This window comes from Microtus oregoni, unplaced genomic scaffold (genome assembly GCF_018167655.1).
Source record: "Microtus oregoni isolate MIOR12 unplaced genomic scaffold, Mior012 000003F_ref0000135, whole genome shotgun sequence".
In the NCBI taxonomy this organism is placed as follows: domain Eukaryota; kingdom Metazoa; phylum Chordata; class Mammalia; order Rodentia; family Cricetidae; genus Microtus; species Microtus oregoni.
Window position 1 is genome coordinate 20,442,283 of NW_024543062.1, and position 18,854 is coordinate 20,461,136.

General features: G+C 43.7%; 1 protein-coding gene across 11 annotated transcripts in view; it reads left to right on the top strand.

Moving 5' to 3' along the window:
- The window catches only part of Clip1 (CAP-Gly domain containing linker protein 1), a 120,464-nt gene extending 106,407 nt beyond the window's left edge, over positions 1–14,057 (top strand). For 7 of the 11 annotated variants that reach the window (XM_041645997.1, XM_041646033.1, XM_041646068.1 and 4 more), the window contains 7 exons: positions 1,051–1,103; positions 8,146–8,263; positions 8,355–8,505; positions 8,942–8,991; positions 9,977–9,982; positions 11,790–11,914; positions 12,422–14,057. In XM_041645997.1, coding sequence (XP_041501931.1) covers positions 1,051–1,103; positions 8,146–8,263; positions 8,355–8,505; positions 8,942–8,991; positions 9,977–9,982; positions 11,790–11,914; positions 12,422–12,647 — 729 coding nt within the window. In that variant the 3' untranslated portion in view covers positions 12,648–14,057. The remainder of the gene's footprint in view (positions 1–1,050; positions 1,104–8,145; positions 8,264–8,354; positions 8,506–8,941; positions 8,992–9,976; positions 9,983–11,789; positions 11,915–12,421) is intronic. The other 4 variants (XM_041646089.1, XM_041646023.1, XM_041646041.1 and 1 more) reach the window with 1 other exon arrangement.
- The last annotated feature ends 4,797 nt before the right edge of the window (positions 14,058–18,854 follow it).

Sequence of the window (18,854 nt, forward strand, 5' to 3'; positions counted from 1 at the left end):
AAAGTCACGTACATCCCATCATTTAAAAGTTTACTCAGGGGGCTGGAGAGATGGCTCAGAGGTTAAGAGCATTGCCTGCTCTTCCAAAGGTCCTGAGTTCAATTCCCGGCAACCACATGGTGGCTCACAACCATCTGTAATGAGGTCTGGTGTCCTCTTCTGGCCTGCAGACATACACACAGACAGAATATTGTATACATAATAAATAAATAAATAAATAAATAAATAAATAAATATTAAAAAAATTAAATAAAAGTTAACTCAGCCCACATCAGTTGCTGGTCATGAGTTCCCAGGGGCTATCTAAAAGCTGATCCTCAGTTTGCTGAGTGACCCTAAGATTGCAGAGGCCGCTTCAGCCTCGCAAATAGAGCTATGGGTTGTAAAGCGGAGTAGCCCACTGTTAACCGTCAATCTTTAAGCTGCTGAGAAAGCTGCTTACAGCCGCTCTACAACTTTATATTTTCTTATTTCTACATTCTTATTTCTTGAATCTACATTTCTTTATTCTTTTTATTTTTAAATACTTATTTATTTATTATGTATACCATATTCTGTCTGTGTGTATGTCTGCAAGTCAGAAGAGGGCACCAGATCTCATTACAGATGGTTGTGAGCCACCATGTGGTTGCCGGGAATTGAACTCAGGACCTTTGGAAGAGCAGGCAATGCTCTTAACCTCTGAGCCATCTCTCCAGCCCCCATTTCTTTATTCTTATTCTTGGACTCTTCCATTGGCCACATAGCAGATTTAGGCCAGCCTGGACTACATGAGACTGTGTTGGAAAGGAACTGGGTATGGTGGCGCACACCTAAGTCTCAACATTTGAGAGTCAGAGGAGGTGGAGCTGGTCTGGATACTGATGAGACCCTGTCTCAAAAAAAGTATTATATTCTGATCTATCAGTATTATATTCTGTTGCTATAATCTGATTTAATATTTCTGATTCTCAGGCGGTGACTTCTTGCTGGCATCTGCTGCCCTGGAGCGGGTTGTGTGGCCTCTGTGGACTTATTATCAACTGAACTCTTTCTGTTTTTGTTTTTCAGCTGGAAGAAGAAAGATCTGTACTCAATAATCAGTTATTAGAAATGAAAAAGAGGTAGGCTCTCTGTATGTTTACTGATGTGTGTGTTTAACAAGGAAAACTTCAGAACGTGTTGTGTGTGCTAGTTTACAGAAAACAGTCAGCTTCGTATATTTAGAAAGTGGCATTGTGGTATTTTAGTGCTCACAATTGACAAGTTATGAAGATCCATTTGTGCAAGTTTCAAACATTTAAAATTTTAAGCCATTTTTGACTGCATTTACTCAGAAGTGCTCTACTAAATTTAGATTGCTTAAAATTAATGGTTTTAGTAATGAGCATTATTATTATAATTGTATTTATAGTAATCACTTTAGATATAATACTGATTTTAATTATGGGAAAGCTTGATTTTTTTTCACTAATAAGTAATACCACTTGTTCCTATTATTCATTATTCCTTTATAATTTATAACTTCCCAAACTCTTTTGAGTAAAAATAAATGCGGTCCATAGAAATGAAATATTTAGGCCAGGTCAGAGTAAAATATGCCTATATTCTAGCACTCAGGAGACTGAGTCTGGAAGATCATATTTGAATCCAACATTGCAAAATCCTGCTTTACAAAAACTATAATAAGAGCTGGGCAGTGGTAGAGCACACCTTTAATGTCAGCACCTGGGAGGGAGAGGCATGTGGTCTCTGAGTTCGAGGCCAGCCTGGTCTACAGAGTTCCAGGATAGCCAGGGCTATATAATACGACCCCATCACAAATAAATAATTTAATTAAGTAATTAAAATAAATTAGGGGATAAGAATATAGCTCAGCGATAGAGAGTTTGCGTCCCATGTATGAGCTCCTGTGTTCACCCCACACCCACAACAAACAACAAAACCATCTACAATCCTTAGGAGTGAGAGAATTGGTAGTTCAGTGTCGTCCTCAAGTACATACCAAGTTTGAGACCCTGTGCTTTAAAAAGGAACAGAGGAAAGAGATTCAGCCTTCCTCCAAGTTCCCATGCTCTTAGGAAGTGCTTTTCATGTCAGAGCAGAGGTTTCCCTGCCCTTCTGGTGTCTGACAGATGTGCTTCACACTTGGGAATTCAAGGTTTTATTTAGCCTACAAAAACATTTGGATTGCGCAATGCAGATTGCTGTATTTCCAAGCTGTCAGGCCTTGGCCCAGGGGAAGCCTTTCCCTTCTCTCTGGTTTAATTAAGAAGTACTTCATCAGGCGGTGGTTGCTCACATATTTAATCCTAGCACTCCAGGAGGCAGAGGCCAGCAGAACTCTGTGAGTTCAAGGCCATCCTGGTCTACCAAGTGTGTTTCAGGACAGCCAGGACTACACAGTGAAACCCTAACTCTAAAACACACACACACACACACACACAAAGAAATTCTTGGGCTCCTTTGTTGAATTTCTCCAAGATCTTTACATTCTAGAATGCACAAGTGTCTCACCATGGCCATGCTTATCCTGGACAGAAAAATAATGAGGCCTTATTCCTGTAGCTTTCCCAAATGGGGCCAAATGAATGAAAATGGGATGATGAGATATGTAATCTCTTTACATTTAACAACACTTTTTAATTCACCAATCTGTATAATCTCAAAACATCCCAGTGGAAGATGTGGTGGGGTGTGTATTTTTTGAGGATGAAGCAGAAGCCCCCAGACCAGAACTTACTTAGCTAAGCACTCAGGCCCATGAGTTCCATGTGCAGGCTTGAGACCTAGATCTTCAGGTTTCTGTGTTCTTTTTCCCCTATACCTTGTACTTATTACTGACTCGTGAAAGATTGTATACTTCCTGGGTCCTAACTTATCATGTGACTGACTAAATTATGTTTAGCAAAGTGTCTCTCAAAAATTGCTCCTAATTTAAGCCAGACCAGTATCTACTGGGGAGGCTGAGTGAGGTGTGAGGGGTCACAAGTTCAAGGATAGCCCTAAGCAATTTAATGAGATCTGTCTGGAAGTGCAAGCTCTAGAAGGGCTCCAGAGAGTCAGTGGTAGGATGCTTGCCCACACATGGAGGCCCCAGTTTGTCTCCTGCCACCAAAACCAAACACTGAAGTTACTTCTGCTAATTTTGTTTTGTTTGTTTGTTTTTTGTTTTTTGAGATAGGATTTCTCTGTAGCTTTGGAGTCTGTCCTGGAACTAGTTCTTGTAGACCAGGCTGGCCTTGAACTCACAGAGGTAGCCTGCGTCTGCCTCGGAGTGCTGGGATTAAAGGCTTGCACCACCACTGCCTGGCCACTCCTGTTAATTTTGATGAACAAACATAAAGAGAATAATTTTTCTGAAATTGAAAAAGTTATAAATTTAATTTCTGTATTTAAACTGATTTTCTCTTGTTAATCAACTGTCATGGACAATTGTTTCTGTTTTGGAAGACTGAATTTGAATGTATTTTAAAATAACAAGTTAGACCCATAAATACCTCCCAAACGTAAATTTGATAAGAATTCCTCTGTGCTGTATGCTGTGATGGCTAACTCTGTCTACTCTGCCTAGAGGACTAAAGTTTTATATGATCTTGGTATAAATACCTTCCAAAAGCTTAAGTCATAAAAGCACACAAATGTTCTTTGTTGGTGCAGAGTAATAGCCCTGTCTTTGGTTCACATTAGAAGGGAAGGCAGGAAATGTGTTCTCTATGGCCATGAGAGGAGCTTGCAGGACCCCCACCATCAGGTGAAGCAGTCACTCAGGAGTCAGTGTGAGCGCCCCAGCCCAGCTGCTGTAAGGTCCTGGTTTCTATACAGCACCTCCCACACTAGGAAAAGCCTTTTGTGGTTCTGAGGATTTCAGAGCTGCTCTGCACCAAGGAGTAAATTTAAACTGTAAGCTAAAGGCTGGCGAGGTGGCTCAGTGGGTAAGAGGACTTGCCGCCAAGCCTGACAACCTGAGCTCCATCCTTCAGACCCACGTGAGAAAAGGAAAGACCTGATTCCAGCCAGTTGTTCTTTGACCTCCACACCCATAGTATGCACACCTACACACATGTGCATAATAATGAATGATGAGTTAATGAATAAATAGAATAACTTTAAATCATAAACTTCGCATGGTAGAATATGCCTGTAACCCCAGCACTTGAGGGTAGAAGGCCAGCCTGGCTATGTGAGACTATCTTCAGAGATCAGTAGTGTCCTCCTGTCTTTGCTTCGTGGGTTTGGTATCTGTAGACATTGTATTGCAGGCAATATGTAGTGAACATTATTCTCTGAATTAAAACTGTGATCATTTGAAAAATTGGGTACAGTTGAACACACATCTTTTTTTTTTTTTAAGATTTATTTATTTATTATGTATACAACATTCTGCCTCGATGTATGCCCGCACGCCAGAGGAGGGCGCTGGATCTCAGTACAGATGGTTGTGAGCCACCATGTGGTTGCTGGGAATTGAACTCAGGACCTCCGGAAGAGCAGTCAGTGCTTTTAACCTCTGAGCCATCTCTCCAGCCCTTGAACACACATCTTTAAGAACAGGTTCCAGGCAGTGCATTGCCTCACACCTTTAATCCCAGCACTAGGGAAACAGAGGCAGGAGGATCTTTCCGAGTTCAGGCCCAGGCTGGTCTACACAGTGAGTTTCAGGCCAGTCAGGCTTACATAGTGACCCTGTCTTCAAACCAAACAGAAACAGGAGAGGGGGAACAGGTTCCCAGGGATCTAGCTGGTAAGGCACAGTTGTCTCACTGCTGAACTGGAGGCCCCTGCTTCTCCACAACTGCCCAGGCTGATGCACCCTGGGGAGCTAGCCTGGCTCCCTTTTTGCTCTGAGCTTTTTAATGTCAAAAAAGGAACAGCAAAGCCAAAGTTTTAGACATGGGTTTATGGGGGTCTTAATTCAACGGTAGTACAGAATGTAAGCCCTGTGAGGAATGCAAGTCCTGCCTCCACTTCTGAAGCGGCCTGCGCTGCCCGGCTCATCAGCTCCCTGTGGGTTGTAACTGTCTGACTGTCTCCGAGCTTGCGCTACTTACCAGTGCTCACCTCATCCTCTCTTTTCCCTTTCCTACTCTTGCTTCCTTTGCTATATCTGTGTGTCTTTCATGGTAAGACTAAAGAAAGTCTATCCACGTTATAATAAATAAATCTCATAGATTTTTAGTAAACCAAATTGTTGTATATATTTTTGGCTGCCTTTGTCCCTCTGTGTCTTGCTTTTGTTTTGTAAAATATGCTCAGCGATGTATGCACACACACACACACACACACACACACCTACACACTCACACCTACACACTCACACTTAGACATGTACTTCTTTTTGGTATCGACATACAGCAAAGACTTGGGTACAAATTTAGTTCTCCTTACTGTATTTGCATTTTTCTTCATGTTTCTAATATTTGGTTCTTATCACCTTGCATTTTAAAACCTGCCCATTAACACTTCAAGGTATTTGCTTCATTACTGGACTTTATTTCTTATTTACGTAGTAAGAGAAGAATCTGAGCGACACGTTCCCTCGAGCGATGGGACGAGAGGTTCTGGCCCTGAAGCCCTTCTTTCATACTTTATCTTCCCTTCTTGCTATTGGCCGTGTGAGGAAACCCTCTCACCAACATGGCTTCTCATACATCAGTAATGTTGGCATAGATGCTTTAATTCAGCCCCTCTTAGTTTGTACAGAGGAATTAGGGCATAGAAATTGTCACACTGAAGATCTGTCACAGAGGCGCGCTGCCAAGCGTCTGTGCCCTGTCATCTGGTAGACCTCCCTCTTTCTTTCTTTCTTTCTTTCTTCCTTCCTTTCTTTCTTTTTTTCTTCCTCTTTCTTTTCCTTTTTCTTCTTTTAACACATACTGTGTGTTGGGGGTGGGGGAGGATTCTTACCATGTGGCTTCTCAGGATCAAACTGATCAGACTTGGTGGCAGTGACTTCACCACTGAGCTGTCTCTTTCTTCAGCACGTGTCCTTTTGCTTGATTCTTATAGGAAACATCCTGTCTCCATCTTAGCAAGCTGCATGGCTCAGGGTTGGGTTGGTGACTTTTCTGCTGGTTACTGGTGACTTTCCCTCCATGATGCTAAGTGCCCGTGGGATCTTAGCTGACTAGATCTTTGAGCACAGGAGAATTCACATCTGTCTTCAACAAACCCTAGTCCTGCTAATTTTTAGAAAGTTAAAACTTTAAAAAAAAGTTTTCAAATCTGAGTGCTACTTGAAATAAACAAAGCTCCAGAATTCATTCTCATTCTCTCTCTCTCTCTCTCTCTCTCTCTCTCTCTCTCTCTCTCTCTCTCGACAGGGTTTTCTGTAGCTTTGGATAGCCTGTCCTGGAACTATCTCTTGTAGACCAGGCAGGTCTTGAACTCACAGATCTGCTTCCTGAGCGCTGGAATTAAAGGCGTGTGCCACCACCGCCAATACTAACTATGTTTCAGAGAAATCCAAGGAGCCCAGATTTCCTACATCTTTGGGTGGCACCAGAGCTTTACTTTCCACACTGCAAAAATTCCTGTTTGTTCCCCCCACTCCAGAAGCCCCGCCTGAGCTCTAAGATGGCCCCGTTTCCTAGCGCTCACCCAGGACTTGGCAGCACTGGTGCCCCTTTCTTCCCAGGGTTACTAATTTAGAACACTTCTGGAAAGTCTCAGATTCTTCTCCTCCTACTTATCATTCTGGAGTGTAAAGGTGCAAACCACACAATTAAACCAATACAACACGTTTATTTCCATCTTCGTGTAGAATTTCAGTTTGCCATGAGAATTTTGTAATTCATGTGCCGGATACCTTGGGTCTCACTAACCAGCCATTCCTCTGCCATCTCTAACTTGGCCCTCCCTGTCCTATTCCCCAGGTGATCTGAAAACAGACCAAATGCCGCTTGCTCTGCACTCACTCACTTGCCTGCTTCTAGTTACAAACTCCTGCTGGTGACCACCTCCATGGTGCAGTGTCTGAGATTGTGTGGCCTGAGCGCTAGCCTGAGACACTTTTCTCTTGTTTTGTTCTCCCTGAAGTAATTCAGTGACACAAGATCTGTTTATTAAAAATTAAGAACTTTTAATTTAAAAAATTTTAGGTTTGTAAAAGAGTTATAAAGGTAGCGTAGCCAGTTCATTTCCCTAGTCAGCTGCCCCACTATGAACATGTCACATAGCCTCAGCACCTGTGCCCAAACCACAAAGTCATTGCCCCTCGGCTCTCTGCAGTCATTTCCCTCATCCAGGATCCAGGCTAGGGAATAACACTGCGCTCGTGTGGTCCTGTCTGCAGATCTGTGACCATCCCTCACTAAGTCCTGCCTTTCATAACTCAGCATGTTCGTATTTCACGGCACACCTTCAAATACACATGCACATCATACATGTACATACCCTGCCGGCCCTCCTTTGGGGCTGACTCCCTGTGTCCTGCCCAGCCTCTTTGTGTCCCTCTCAACCCTTTCCTCCCTCAACCTGGACTCCAGTCCAGTGGACAGTTCTCCAGATGTCTCTCCCGCCCTCTAGTGAGCCAGCAGAAAACAGGAACTCGGCTCTGCGAAACCCCTCACTTCTGCTTTGCCCATAGCCTTTCTGCAGTTCAGTTCTAAAAGCAGCCCCGTGTCTTCTTCAGATTGGTTGAAATGCAGTTATCTTTCAGTTTGAATAGTATTTATCTTTGCTACTGTTTTGGCTCACACAATCTTAAAAACACAAGCTCAGAACTTACTAAAAAGTTACTGAAATTAGTGAGAACCAACTGATACTTCCAGCATCAGACCGCTCTGCATGACATCTGTAACTGCTTTGCATGTATGTATTTTAATCGGCACTGCTTGGTATTATGTATTCCAGAAGTAACAGTATTCAAGGTGGGGTTCTAATTGCTGTGATTTTGGGGGGTGGTACAACAGTTTTTAAAGACCTACCTCTTCCAACAGTATTAACTTGTCTTTTTGAGTTCAAATGGACACAGGCAGGTTCTGCATGCCTGTGCATAGTTAAACCTTTTCTCCCTCGCAGTAAGTAAAATTTACAGGCATAACAGCCTTGATCCCTATGCAACTTCCCTGTTACACCTTTTTTTACAATGTAAACTAAAGTTACTCTCAAGTCCGTTCTGAAACAGTTGCTTGCTGACCACTCTTTTAACTCTCTGGTCTTTAGAGAATCCGAGTACATAAAGGACGCTGATGAAGAGAAAGCGTCCCTGCAGAGGTCCATCAGTCTCACCAGTGCCTTACTCACAGAGAAGGATGCCGAGCTGGAGAAGCTGCGGAGTGAGGTAGGGTGCTGTGGGGATGGTGTGCCACGGTGCTGTGGGGCTGCCATGATCCTCCCCTCCTCCTGTCCTGAGCCCCACGCCTGTGTTGCAGGTCACAGTGCTCCGCGGAGAGAACGCCTCTGCCAAGTCCCTACACTCAGTTGTGCAGACACTGGAGTCTGACAAGGTGAAGCTTGAGCTCAAGGTCAAGAACTTGGAGCTTCAGCTCAAGGAGAACAAGAGGCAGCTCAGCAGCTCCTCAGGTAAAAGGATACCCATCCTAAAATGTGTGCCTCCTCCAGGGGGCTTTTCCCACTAGAGGTGCCCCAGCTCTCCCACTGTTGAATCAAACAAGGGCTCGTCACAAGTGTGCTTAGTGTGGAGTCTTCTCGTATGAGGCAGTACATGACGGCTGCCATCATATAAGCAACCATGAGGTCTCAAGTGCAAGGCAACAAGAATGGAGAACACTGCATCCTTAAAAATCAGGCACCTGTACCCCATAGGTGGTCATCTTGAGAAAGAACCCTGAAAGGGCAGGGTAGCATCTGTGAGACCCAGTAGTGGCCAGAGAGCAGGCAGGGACTTCACTGAAAATGAGTGTCCCCTGGCAGCCCATCACTGCAGCAACAAGGAACTGACTTGCAGTATTTTCCAGTGTCCCCTCTGATTGTTCTTGTTCTTGTTTTTAAATATAAGGCAATATCAATACCCAGGCAGAAGAAGATGAGAGAGCCCAGGAGAGTCAGGTAAGGCTCCTCTATTAGTGCTTCTGTTGCCTTCCTGTCTGCAAAGTCATTAGATATCTTGAGAGCGGAATGCTGAAAGTTTAGAACGCATTCAGTAAAAAGTCTTCCAGTTCCTGCTGTTCTGTTTCCCAAGTCCCTGACACCGTTACCCGCATCTTACCTCTGCAGATTTTTTTGTTTTGTTTTAATATACAGCTAGATGTGGTATGTGACAGCATGTACCTATAGCTCTCTAGCACTTGGAAGGCTGAGATGAGAGATCGTTGGAACCATGGAGTTTGAGACCAGCCTATGTAACATAGCAAGAGCCCTATCTCTAACATAAACACACACACTTAAATATGCAATCTCCTCTGCTTTAACATCCCCCCCCCCTTTTTTTTTTGTTTTTTTGAGACAGGAATTCTCTGTAGCCCTGGAACTTGCTCTGTAGACCAGGCTGACCTTGAACTCACAGAGACACACCTGCCTTTGCCTACAATTGCTGGGATTAAGGGCCGGTACCACCACCATCCCCCCCCCCCTTTTAAAGACAGTTTCTTGTAGCCCTAATTGGCCTTGAACTTCTGGTGCTTCTCCTACCCCCGCCTCCCAATTGCTGGACCACAAATGTGCAACACCAGCACAGCTGGCTCCCTCTGCAATTGTGTGTGTGTTTTAACATAAGTAATAATAGACCACATAACTCACTCTGTACTTACCTTTTCTTTAGCTGTATAGTATTCCAGTGTGTGAATGTACCATAATGTAGTCAGTTCCCTTTTAGTGAGAGGACACTGTGATTATTCTAAGCTGAGGGTGTATATTATAAACAGTACCTTAAACAGCTATCAGACCTAAGCTGACTCAGAATTAACTTTGTCTGTTAGTGTGTCTCACAGGCATAGTACAGAATTAACATTGTTTTCTCTCCTTCTTCCCCCGTTTCCTCTGCTCTGCTTCCATTTGTTTCTGCTGCTGCCGCCAACACTTTTCTTCCCATCAGCAAATGGTTTGTTTTATGCTTCCTTATTTGTGTACACATGCACGTGTGATTGTGTGTATGGTTTCCTTGGCCTTGCAGCAGAGCCCCTAATAGAATGATTTAGAAGATGCAACTTGGAAGATGTGTGGGGTGTGGGGAGATGGCTCAGTGGTTAAGAGCAGCAGCTCCTCTGAGAGAAAAACCAGGTTCAGTTTCAAGCACTCACATGGTGATCCACAACCATCCTTAGCTTCAATTCCAGGGAATCCAGTGACCCCCTCCTGACCGCCACAGGTCACACAGGCACAACACACACACACATGAAATAATCTAGAATTAAAGAAAGTCAGGTGTGTGGTAATGCACCGAGTACTCAAGAGGCAGAGACAGGGAGATCTCATTAGTTTGAAGCTAGCTACAATGTGAGACCCTGGCTTTAAAAAAAAAGTAGGGGCTGGAGAGATGGCTCAGAGGTTAAGAACACTGACTCTTCTTCCAGAGGTCCTGAGTTCAATTACCAGCAACCACATGGTGGCTCACAACCATCTAGGATGAGATCTGGTGCCCTCTTCTGGCCTGCAGGCATACATGCAGACAGAATATTGTATACATAATAAATAAAATCTTTTTTTTTAAAAAAGTTAGTTCAAGGCCATCCTCTGCCAAAAAATGAATTAGGCTTTGTTTTGTTTGTTTCAAATAGGAACTAGCTTGTTTAGACTATAAAGGTATGCATAATCTACATAGTGAGTTTAAAGTCAGCCTGGGATATGTAGCAAGAGACAATCTAAAAGAGAGAGGGAGGAGAGAGAGGAAGTGTGTGTGTGTGTTTGTGTGTGTTTGAGACAGAGTTTCTCAGTAGCTGTGGAGTCAGTCCTGGACTCTATAAACTAGGTTGGTCTCGAACTCACAGAGATCCGCCTGCGTCTGCCTCCCCAGTGCTGGGATTAAAGGCGTGCACCACCACCAACCAGCGAATTTAGACAGTTTTAAGGTCTCTTTATTTGTTTATTTATTTAGGAATCCAGGAAATGAACCCAGGACCTCACATACCAGGCAGAGCTTTGCCACTGAACTGTATTTTCAGCCATGGATTCACAAACACACACACACACATACACACACACACGCACACTAGAAGGAAAAACTAAACCTTGCCTGTGTATTCAGAATTGTGAAATTACGACTGTGCAGCTGGACAGTGGTGGCCCACACCTTTAATCGCAGCACTCAGTAGGCAGAGGCAGGCGGATCTCTGTGAGTTCGAGGCCAGCCTGGTTTACAAGAGCTAGTTCCAGGACAGGCTCCAAAGCTACAGAGAAATCCTGTCTTGAGAAAAAGAAAAGGAAAGAAAGAAAGAAAGAGAGAGAGAGAGAGAGAGAGAGAGAGAGAGAGAGAGAAATTATGACTGTGGACAGTGTGGTGTTTTGTTTTGTTGAAAAATATCAGTGGCATTTCACCAATCCACAGATTGGTGATTTAAGTGTAATGACATTTGTCTGAATGATATGTGAAATTTATCCATCCACAGCTTCAGATTCAGTGACATGAATTTAAAGTGATACACACATGTTCCTTAGTAGCAAACACTGAGAGATGGAAAAGGGACGAAAGAAACTTCCTTGCCCCCTTCACCTAGCTATGATCTCATCCCAGTTCCCTATAGTTCGTCCTGCACCCTCAACATGCCTGTTCTTCGGTGAGCCTGGAAAGCACAGACTATAGCAGGCTTTTATAGTAGTTGGCCCTACTGTGGCACATACTTCTCAACGTCTAGACTCCAGCTGTATGGCGTTTGCGTATCTCACTGCTTTTTTTTCTTTTAAAAAATCAGATTGATTTCCTCAATTCAGTAATAGTGGACCTTCAAAGAAAGAATCAAGACCTCAAGATGAAGGTGGAGATGATGTCTGAAGCTGCCCTGAACGGCAACGGGGATGACCTGAACAGCTATGACAGGTATGACAGGGCCTCCAGCAGCTGTACCTGAATGTATATGTGTGCACCCCATGTGTGCCTGGTGCCCTCGGAGGCCAGAAGAGGCATCAGATTGTGCTGGGAACTCTGTTCTTAATGGCTGAGCCATCTCTTCGGCCTGAACTGCACATTTTATTTTATTTTTATTTTTTTTAAAGATTTATTTATTTATTATGTATACAGTATTCTCAGTACTCTTCCTGCAGGCCAGAAGAGGGCACAGATCCCACCACAGATGGTTGTGAGCCACCATGTGGTTGCTGGAATTGAACTCAGGACCTTTGGAAGAGCAGGTGGTGCTCTTAACCACCGAGCCATCTCTCCAGCCCCCTGAACTGCACATTTTAGAAATCCTTGTCCCTCCTATTTCTCATAGAAACCCTAGCTGTGGCTGTCATTAGTCCCTGTGTCCTTTTAGATTCTCTGAGTGCTGTGACCTCCTGAGTTTCTTCTGACCACCTTCCTGGTTTTCTGTGTTGACATTTGTAGTGATGACCAGGAGAAACAATCCAAGAAGAAACCCCGCCTGTTCTGTGACATTTGTGACTGCTTTGATCTCCATGACACAGAGGACTGCCCCACCCAGACACAGGTGTCGGAAGACCCTCCGCATTCCACGCACCATGGCAGCCGGAGTGAGGAGCGGCCTTACTGTGAGATCTGTGAGATGTTTGGGCACTGGGCAACCAACTGCAATGACGACGAGACCTTCTGAGGCCGCGGGCTCCGCAGCCAGCAGCTTTCCACCAGCATTGCACGCGCAGCTTGAGGAGAACTCGTTATTTTTTGACCCCTGTCAACAAATCTAAGAAAATATTTTGATCTTCAACACATTACCCTTTCATTTTTCCTCATAAGTTAAAATAATATTTGGTAGGTGGGCTTTTACTTCCATCCTCTTTTTTGGAATTTGAAGATTTCTGACATTGTACCAGGTGCCATTACTCTTTTGTTCCTAGAGAAACATCGTGGGACAAGCTGGACCCTGACAATATCTTATTTAAAAAACTTTAAATTATGCCGTTATTTCTCATATTTGCACTAAAGTATTTCCTGGCTACTTCTGTATATTTAGGTTTTGTTGATGTTGTTGTTGTTGTGCTTTGACACTGGAATGAGCTGCAGACAAAGTGTGCCACTTTGCATTTTCATGTACTCATTTAAATAATTTTAATATCCAAGCTCTGCACTACCTGCTCTCAGTAGTGCCTTTCTCCAGGCTTGACAATACATAGGGCGTGATTATAAATCATGAAACAGGTAAAAGGGAGGGGGAAGCCCCAAACTGCTGTGGCGACGTTTATAATCGATATGCTGCACCCACAGACCCAACATTGGGTTTTCTTTATTGGTTTTACATAATTTCAACCTCTATATATTATATGTATATATATATTTTTAAAGATCTATATTTTGGGAAAAAAGTATATGCAATGTGTCTTCTTTTCAGATTTTTTTACCTTTATGAGAAAGAACACAGCTAAAGGCTTGTCAGCGAGCCTGAGCAGGCCAGAAACAGCAGAGTGGCTTCATGACTGTCCTCCTCTCCTGTCGTTTCTGAACCGCAGCTGAGTAGCTGGAAGAACTGCTCCAGCTGTTTGGTTTTGTTCCCCTTCTTCAGCAGATAATCCCAGTAGCACACTAAGCCACCCTACAACAGCTAAACTAACTGATCTATAGCCCTCCTTTATATGTCTGTGGGTTTTTTACTGTATTTTTTAATGAATGTACGATGAGAAATTCAACATTAATAATTTTGAATTTTCTTATCACAAAAAGATAAAACGAAGGACCTCAACATACAAAAGAGTTTTATCAGTCAGCCTGAGTCTGTCTTCACTTGAATGTTTTGAGAATATGTAAAAAGGAATTAAATGTACCGTCATGCGGCATGCATGATAAGAACTTCCGTCATTGTATATAAGCCTTTGCCGTATTCCCCCATCCACTGTGCTTGACAAGTGAACATTAAACAAATCTGTTACCAGTTAACATTTTTGGTTAATAAAACTATAGGAATTATTTCACAAAGAAAATATGTAAAGCAGTATTAAAATCTGAGTTATGTATCTAATAAATGGGTTTGTTTGTTTTCCTGCCAGTGGCAGTAAATACGTTCTTGGGATTATTTGTCATGCTGTTTCTTCATTACTTGAAGAAAGCCCTTTAAATTGGGCAGTGGTGGTGCACACCTTTAATCCCAGCACTCGGGAGGCAGAGGCAGATGGATCTCTGTGAGTTTGAGACCAGCCTGGTGAGTTCCAGAACAGCCAGGGCTACACAGAGAAACTCTGTCTTGGGAAGAAAAAAAAAGCCCTTTAGATCCAAGGGCAATCCCTTGCCCCCCACCACCACTGAGTCACGATGATAGTTCCAAAAAAAGCTCTTTCCACTTAAATAAAACAACTTGTTAAACAGCTACAAGAAATGGGTGTGTCCAACTGGACCATTGGGAAGCAGAGACAGAAGGGTTATCCTTGGCTACATAAAGACTTGGAGGCCAGCCCAAGCTACATAAGACACTGTATAAAAAGAGAGAGAAACAAACCTCGCATGTCCTGGGTGTTAGGCCTTGGAAGTATTGATGGAGTGGCCTATAAGAATGTCAGCAGGAACTAGATATATAGTTCAGTGTCGCAGTGCTTGCTCAACAGGTGCAAAGACCTGGGTTCAATTAGCACCACTGCACACATATGCACAAAGCCAGCAGCAACTTCTGAGGTTCGTGGATTTGGACATTGTTTGGGAATGGTATGGCTTGCTTGGGAATGATGAAACAAGGAAAAGACACAGAGCTGGGTATGGTGGCAAATACCTAATCCCTGCATTGGGAAGGAGGCAGGAGGATCAAAAGTTCAAGTCTTCCTTGGCCATATAGCAAGTTTGAGACTAACCCGGGACACAGGAGAGAGAACCTGTCTGGAAAGAAGCTAGAGAGAGAGCTCAGTCAGGAAATGCGTTTGATCCCAGGATCCACAGAGGTGAGTTTGGTGACTCACTTGCCATATTAGTGGAGGAGACAGGCAGGCCCCTAGCGGCTAGATGACAGCTGACCTGACCTACTTAGCAAGTGAAAGAATTTTACAAAGGTGGATGGTACCTTAGGAATGACACCTGAGCTTGTCCTCTATTCTGAACATGTACCTGCACCTGCGTGTGTGCATACATAAATACCCAGCACTAGGAGGCTTTGATCTCTGTAAGGTACCACTGCTAACCAGAAGGCAGGATGCTACACATTCAGGTAATATAGTGGATTTTGGAGATTGGAGAGAGACAGGTGGAGACATGTTGGTGGGAGCCCCAAGCATTCTATAGTAAAAGTGCAGCTGACAGACAGGTCACTAGACAAACTCATGGGTGTGCATTTCAGTGAGGAACCCCGTCTGTCTCTTGAACAGTCGCTGTCAACTCTGTAGAACTCTTGTAAAGCCACGGCTTTCCCCCTCTTCCTTAGTGGGATTAATCCCAAAATATCCCAGCAGTGTGTAAATCATTCTTTAAATGTGACTGATCCCACACTATGGAGCCAAACCTTTATTCATAGTCAAGTCTACATAAAGCTAGGCCCCCACAATTCTTATTGACAGGACTTATTGACAAGAAAAGGACCCTGATGGGGACTGGAGAGATGGCTCAGTGGTTAAGAGCATTGCCTGCTCTTCCAAAGGTCCTGAGTTCAATTTCCGGCAACCACATGGTGGCTCCCAACCATCTGTAATCAGGTCTGGTGCCCTCTTCTGGCCTGCAGACATACACACAGACAGAACATTGTATACATAATAAATAAATAAATATTAAAAAAAAAAAGGACCCTGAGCAGGGGAGGCAGCATATCTACCCTTACTGATAAAGAGGTCTGGGTGTCCCTAAAAGCTCCAACAACCAACTCAGGAGAGTGACCTACTGGCCTTTGTTCTACCCGAACAAGCTAATAAAGTCTGTGCTTACCTTCACCTTTCATTTGGCACAAGGTTTTAATCTAGGAAATTAACTATATTTACCTTTACCTCTAATACAGAAAAAAAGGGCTGGAGATGGCTCAGAGGTTAAGAAAACTGACTGCTGTTCCAGAGGTTCTGAGTTCAATTCCCAGCAACCACATGATGACACACACCCATCTATAATGAGATCTGGTGCCCAGAACACTATATACATATTAAATAAATTAAAAAATATATACAGCCGGGCGATGGTGGCACACACCTTTAATCCCAGCACTCGGGAGGCAGAGGCAGGCAGATCTCTGTGAGTTCGAGAACAGCCTGGTCTACAGAGCTAGTTCCAGGACAGGCTCCAAAACCAGAGAAAGCCTGTCTTGAAAATCAAAAAAAAAAAAAAAAAAAAAAAAAACCCAAAGCCACAGAGAAACCCTGTCTCAAAAAACCAAATATATATACAAAAAAAAGAAGCTTGAGTTGCTAAGCCAGCCCCAGAGAAAGGAATTCTTTCTCACCTGTATCAACAAGTACAGCAGCCTGATGCTTAGCAGGTATCAGCATCCTAATCCTCCTGGTATCTACAGGGGAACTTCACAGCCATGCCCCTTTTGAGACATAGGCGCCTACTTTGTCAGTCTGCATCCATCTTGTTAGCTCTAAGAAATGCATACTTGGTACCACTGTTACCACATATGGAATGGTTAACTCTATGTGGGTGGGCATATAAACTGGAAACCTTGTGGGACTGCGAGGAACACTGAAGAGGAACACCGAGAGGAAGCCAACAAGAAAGCACTGGAGAGGGCATAGAAAGAATGGGATGTGATAAAAAAAGAGTTACAAGAATTAATTTATTTACCCTCAGACCTTTTTGTCAGTTTTCGCCTTCGATAATGGTCGTCAATCCTGAGAGGTTTACAGGGGCTGGCACCCCAACATTAACCTCAATAACATGCTATCCTGACTAAGGTCAGTAGATTACCACAAGTTCAAGGCCAGCCTGTCTCAAGGTGGGGATGGGAGGCACAAAGATTGAAAATGGCTCCAACCCAACAGAGGGAGAGTGTCCAGAAGATTGATCACACAAACTCTTGGAAGAATACTGGGCTTCCAAGTGACTTCATGAAACACCATCAAACTATTCTGTTCACACCAGAACATGAGAGACACGTTTTTTCCCTGTTGGTGGAAGTTTCTGTCTGTCCGGTCCCACAATAAACACACAGAAACTGTATTATTTGGAGTACTGTGTGGCTAATTCTTTTTTTCAAAATAAATGCAAAGTTTAATGAAAATGGGTACAAAGTGGCTAGAAAGGAACAGAAACAAGTCAATGGGTAGAGGAGTAAATGGATTAACAACTGGAGTGGTTTTAGAGATGTATGGTAACATAATAGACAAAACAGACAGCCCCAGACAAGGGGAGTCCACACACCACACAGACACACCATATACAGGGCCAGTTTGTATAACCACAAGGCGCCTGGATTCAGGCCGCCCAGCATGAGGGACAACACACACCTTGGTTGGCCTGGGATACAGCTTCTTGATGGCTGTTGGGATTTTCTTCTTAGTGCGGAGAGAAATCAGTCCCCAGTCATGCTAGGCAAGTTGTCCAGCAATGAGTCACATGTCTAGCTTTTATTTTTTAACATGGGGTCTTGCTAAATAGCCCAGGTTGGCCTTGAACTTTTGATTCTCCTGGCTCCCAAGTGATGAGATTATAGGCATGTGCCACTCTGTCTTCTGATTAGTAATCCACACTTTTACAAACTCTCAAAATTGTTAGGCTAGCTACAGAACTAGCTACTGAGTGTACGATTTTGAATATCTGCTGTATGACTACCTCCCATCACAGTAGTTTCAAAAACATCATCTTAAAGTAAACAATGTCCTGCAACAGAAATTCTCTATTTAGTATTAACTTGAGGTGACAGACGATTGTGGGGGGATGGAGAGCTGTCACAGCAGTCAAGAGAACTTGCTGCATTTGACAAAACACTCATACACTTTAAGTTACTCTAAAAATTATGTGTGTGTGCCCACATGCGTGCGCACACGCGCGTGCATTAGTCCATGGAGGTTAGAAGAAGGCATAAGAGGACCTGGAACTGGGGTTACACAAAGCTGTGAGCTGCCATGAGGGTGTTGGAAACTCAAATCTGGTTCCCTGGAAGAACAGCAAGTTCTCTTGACTGCTAAGCCATTTCTTTAATTTTTTTTTTCCCGAGACAAGGTTTCCTCTGTGGCTTTGGAGCCTGTCCTGGAACTAGTTCTTGTAGACCAGGCTGGCCTCGAACTCGGAGAGATCTGTTTGTTCGGAGATTACGCCACTTGTAACACTAGACTGGGTGTGGCAATACATTTTGTAGTCTAGCTTCAACCGCCATTTTACAACAGTATTGTAAACGCAAAGACAAATAACATCCAATTCTTTTTTTTTTTTTTTTTTTTTTTGTTCTGCCGAAGAGGGCACCAGATCTAATTACATGATGGTTGTGAGCCACCATGCAGTTGCTGGGAATTGAACTCAGGTCCTCTGGAAGAGCACTCAGTGCTCTTAACCTCTGAGCCATCTCTCCAGCCTCATAAAATCTAATTCTTAAAACGCACTTTTTACCTGCGTGGTGACTCAGGCCTTTAATCCCAGCACTCGGGAGGCAGAGACAGGCTGACCTCTATGAGTTCGAGGCCAGCCTGGTCTACAGAGCGAGTTCCAGGACAGGCTCCAAAGCTGCACACAGAAATCCTGTCTGGAGAGACACACACAAAAACAATTAAATAAATAAAATAAAATTTAAAACATAAAGAACATCCCCGCACTTTTCAGGGCCCGCTATTCCTAGACCGAGGCACCGGCAGTTGCTCGCGTGCACTCCAGGACCTTCGGGAGCGTAGCAAAGGCGTTTTCCTACCGCCGTAAACGTGCGTCAGCAAGTCCGGTCACGTGGACGGCCAGTCACGTGACGGCGACAGCGCCT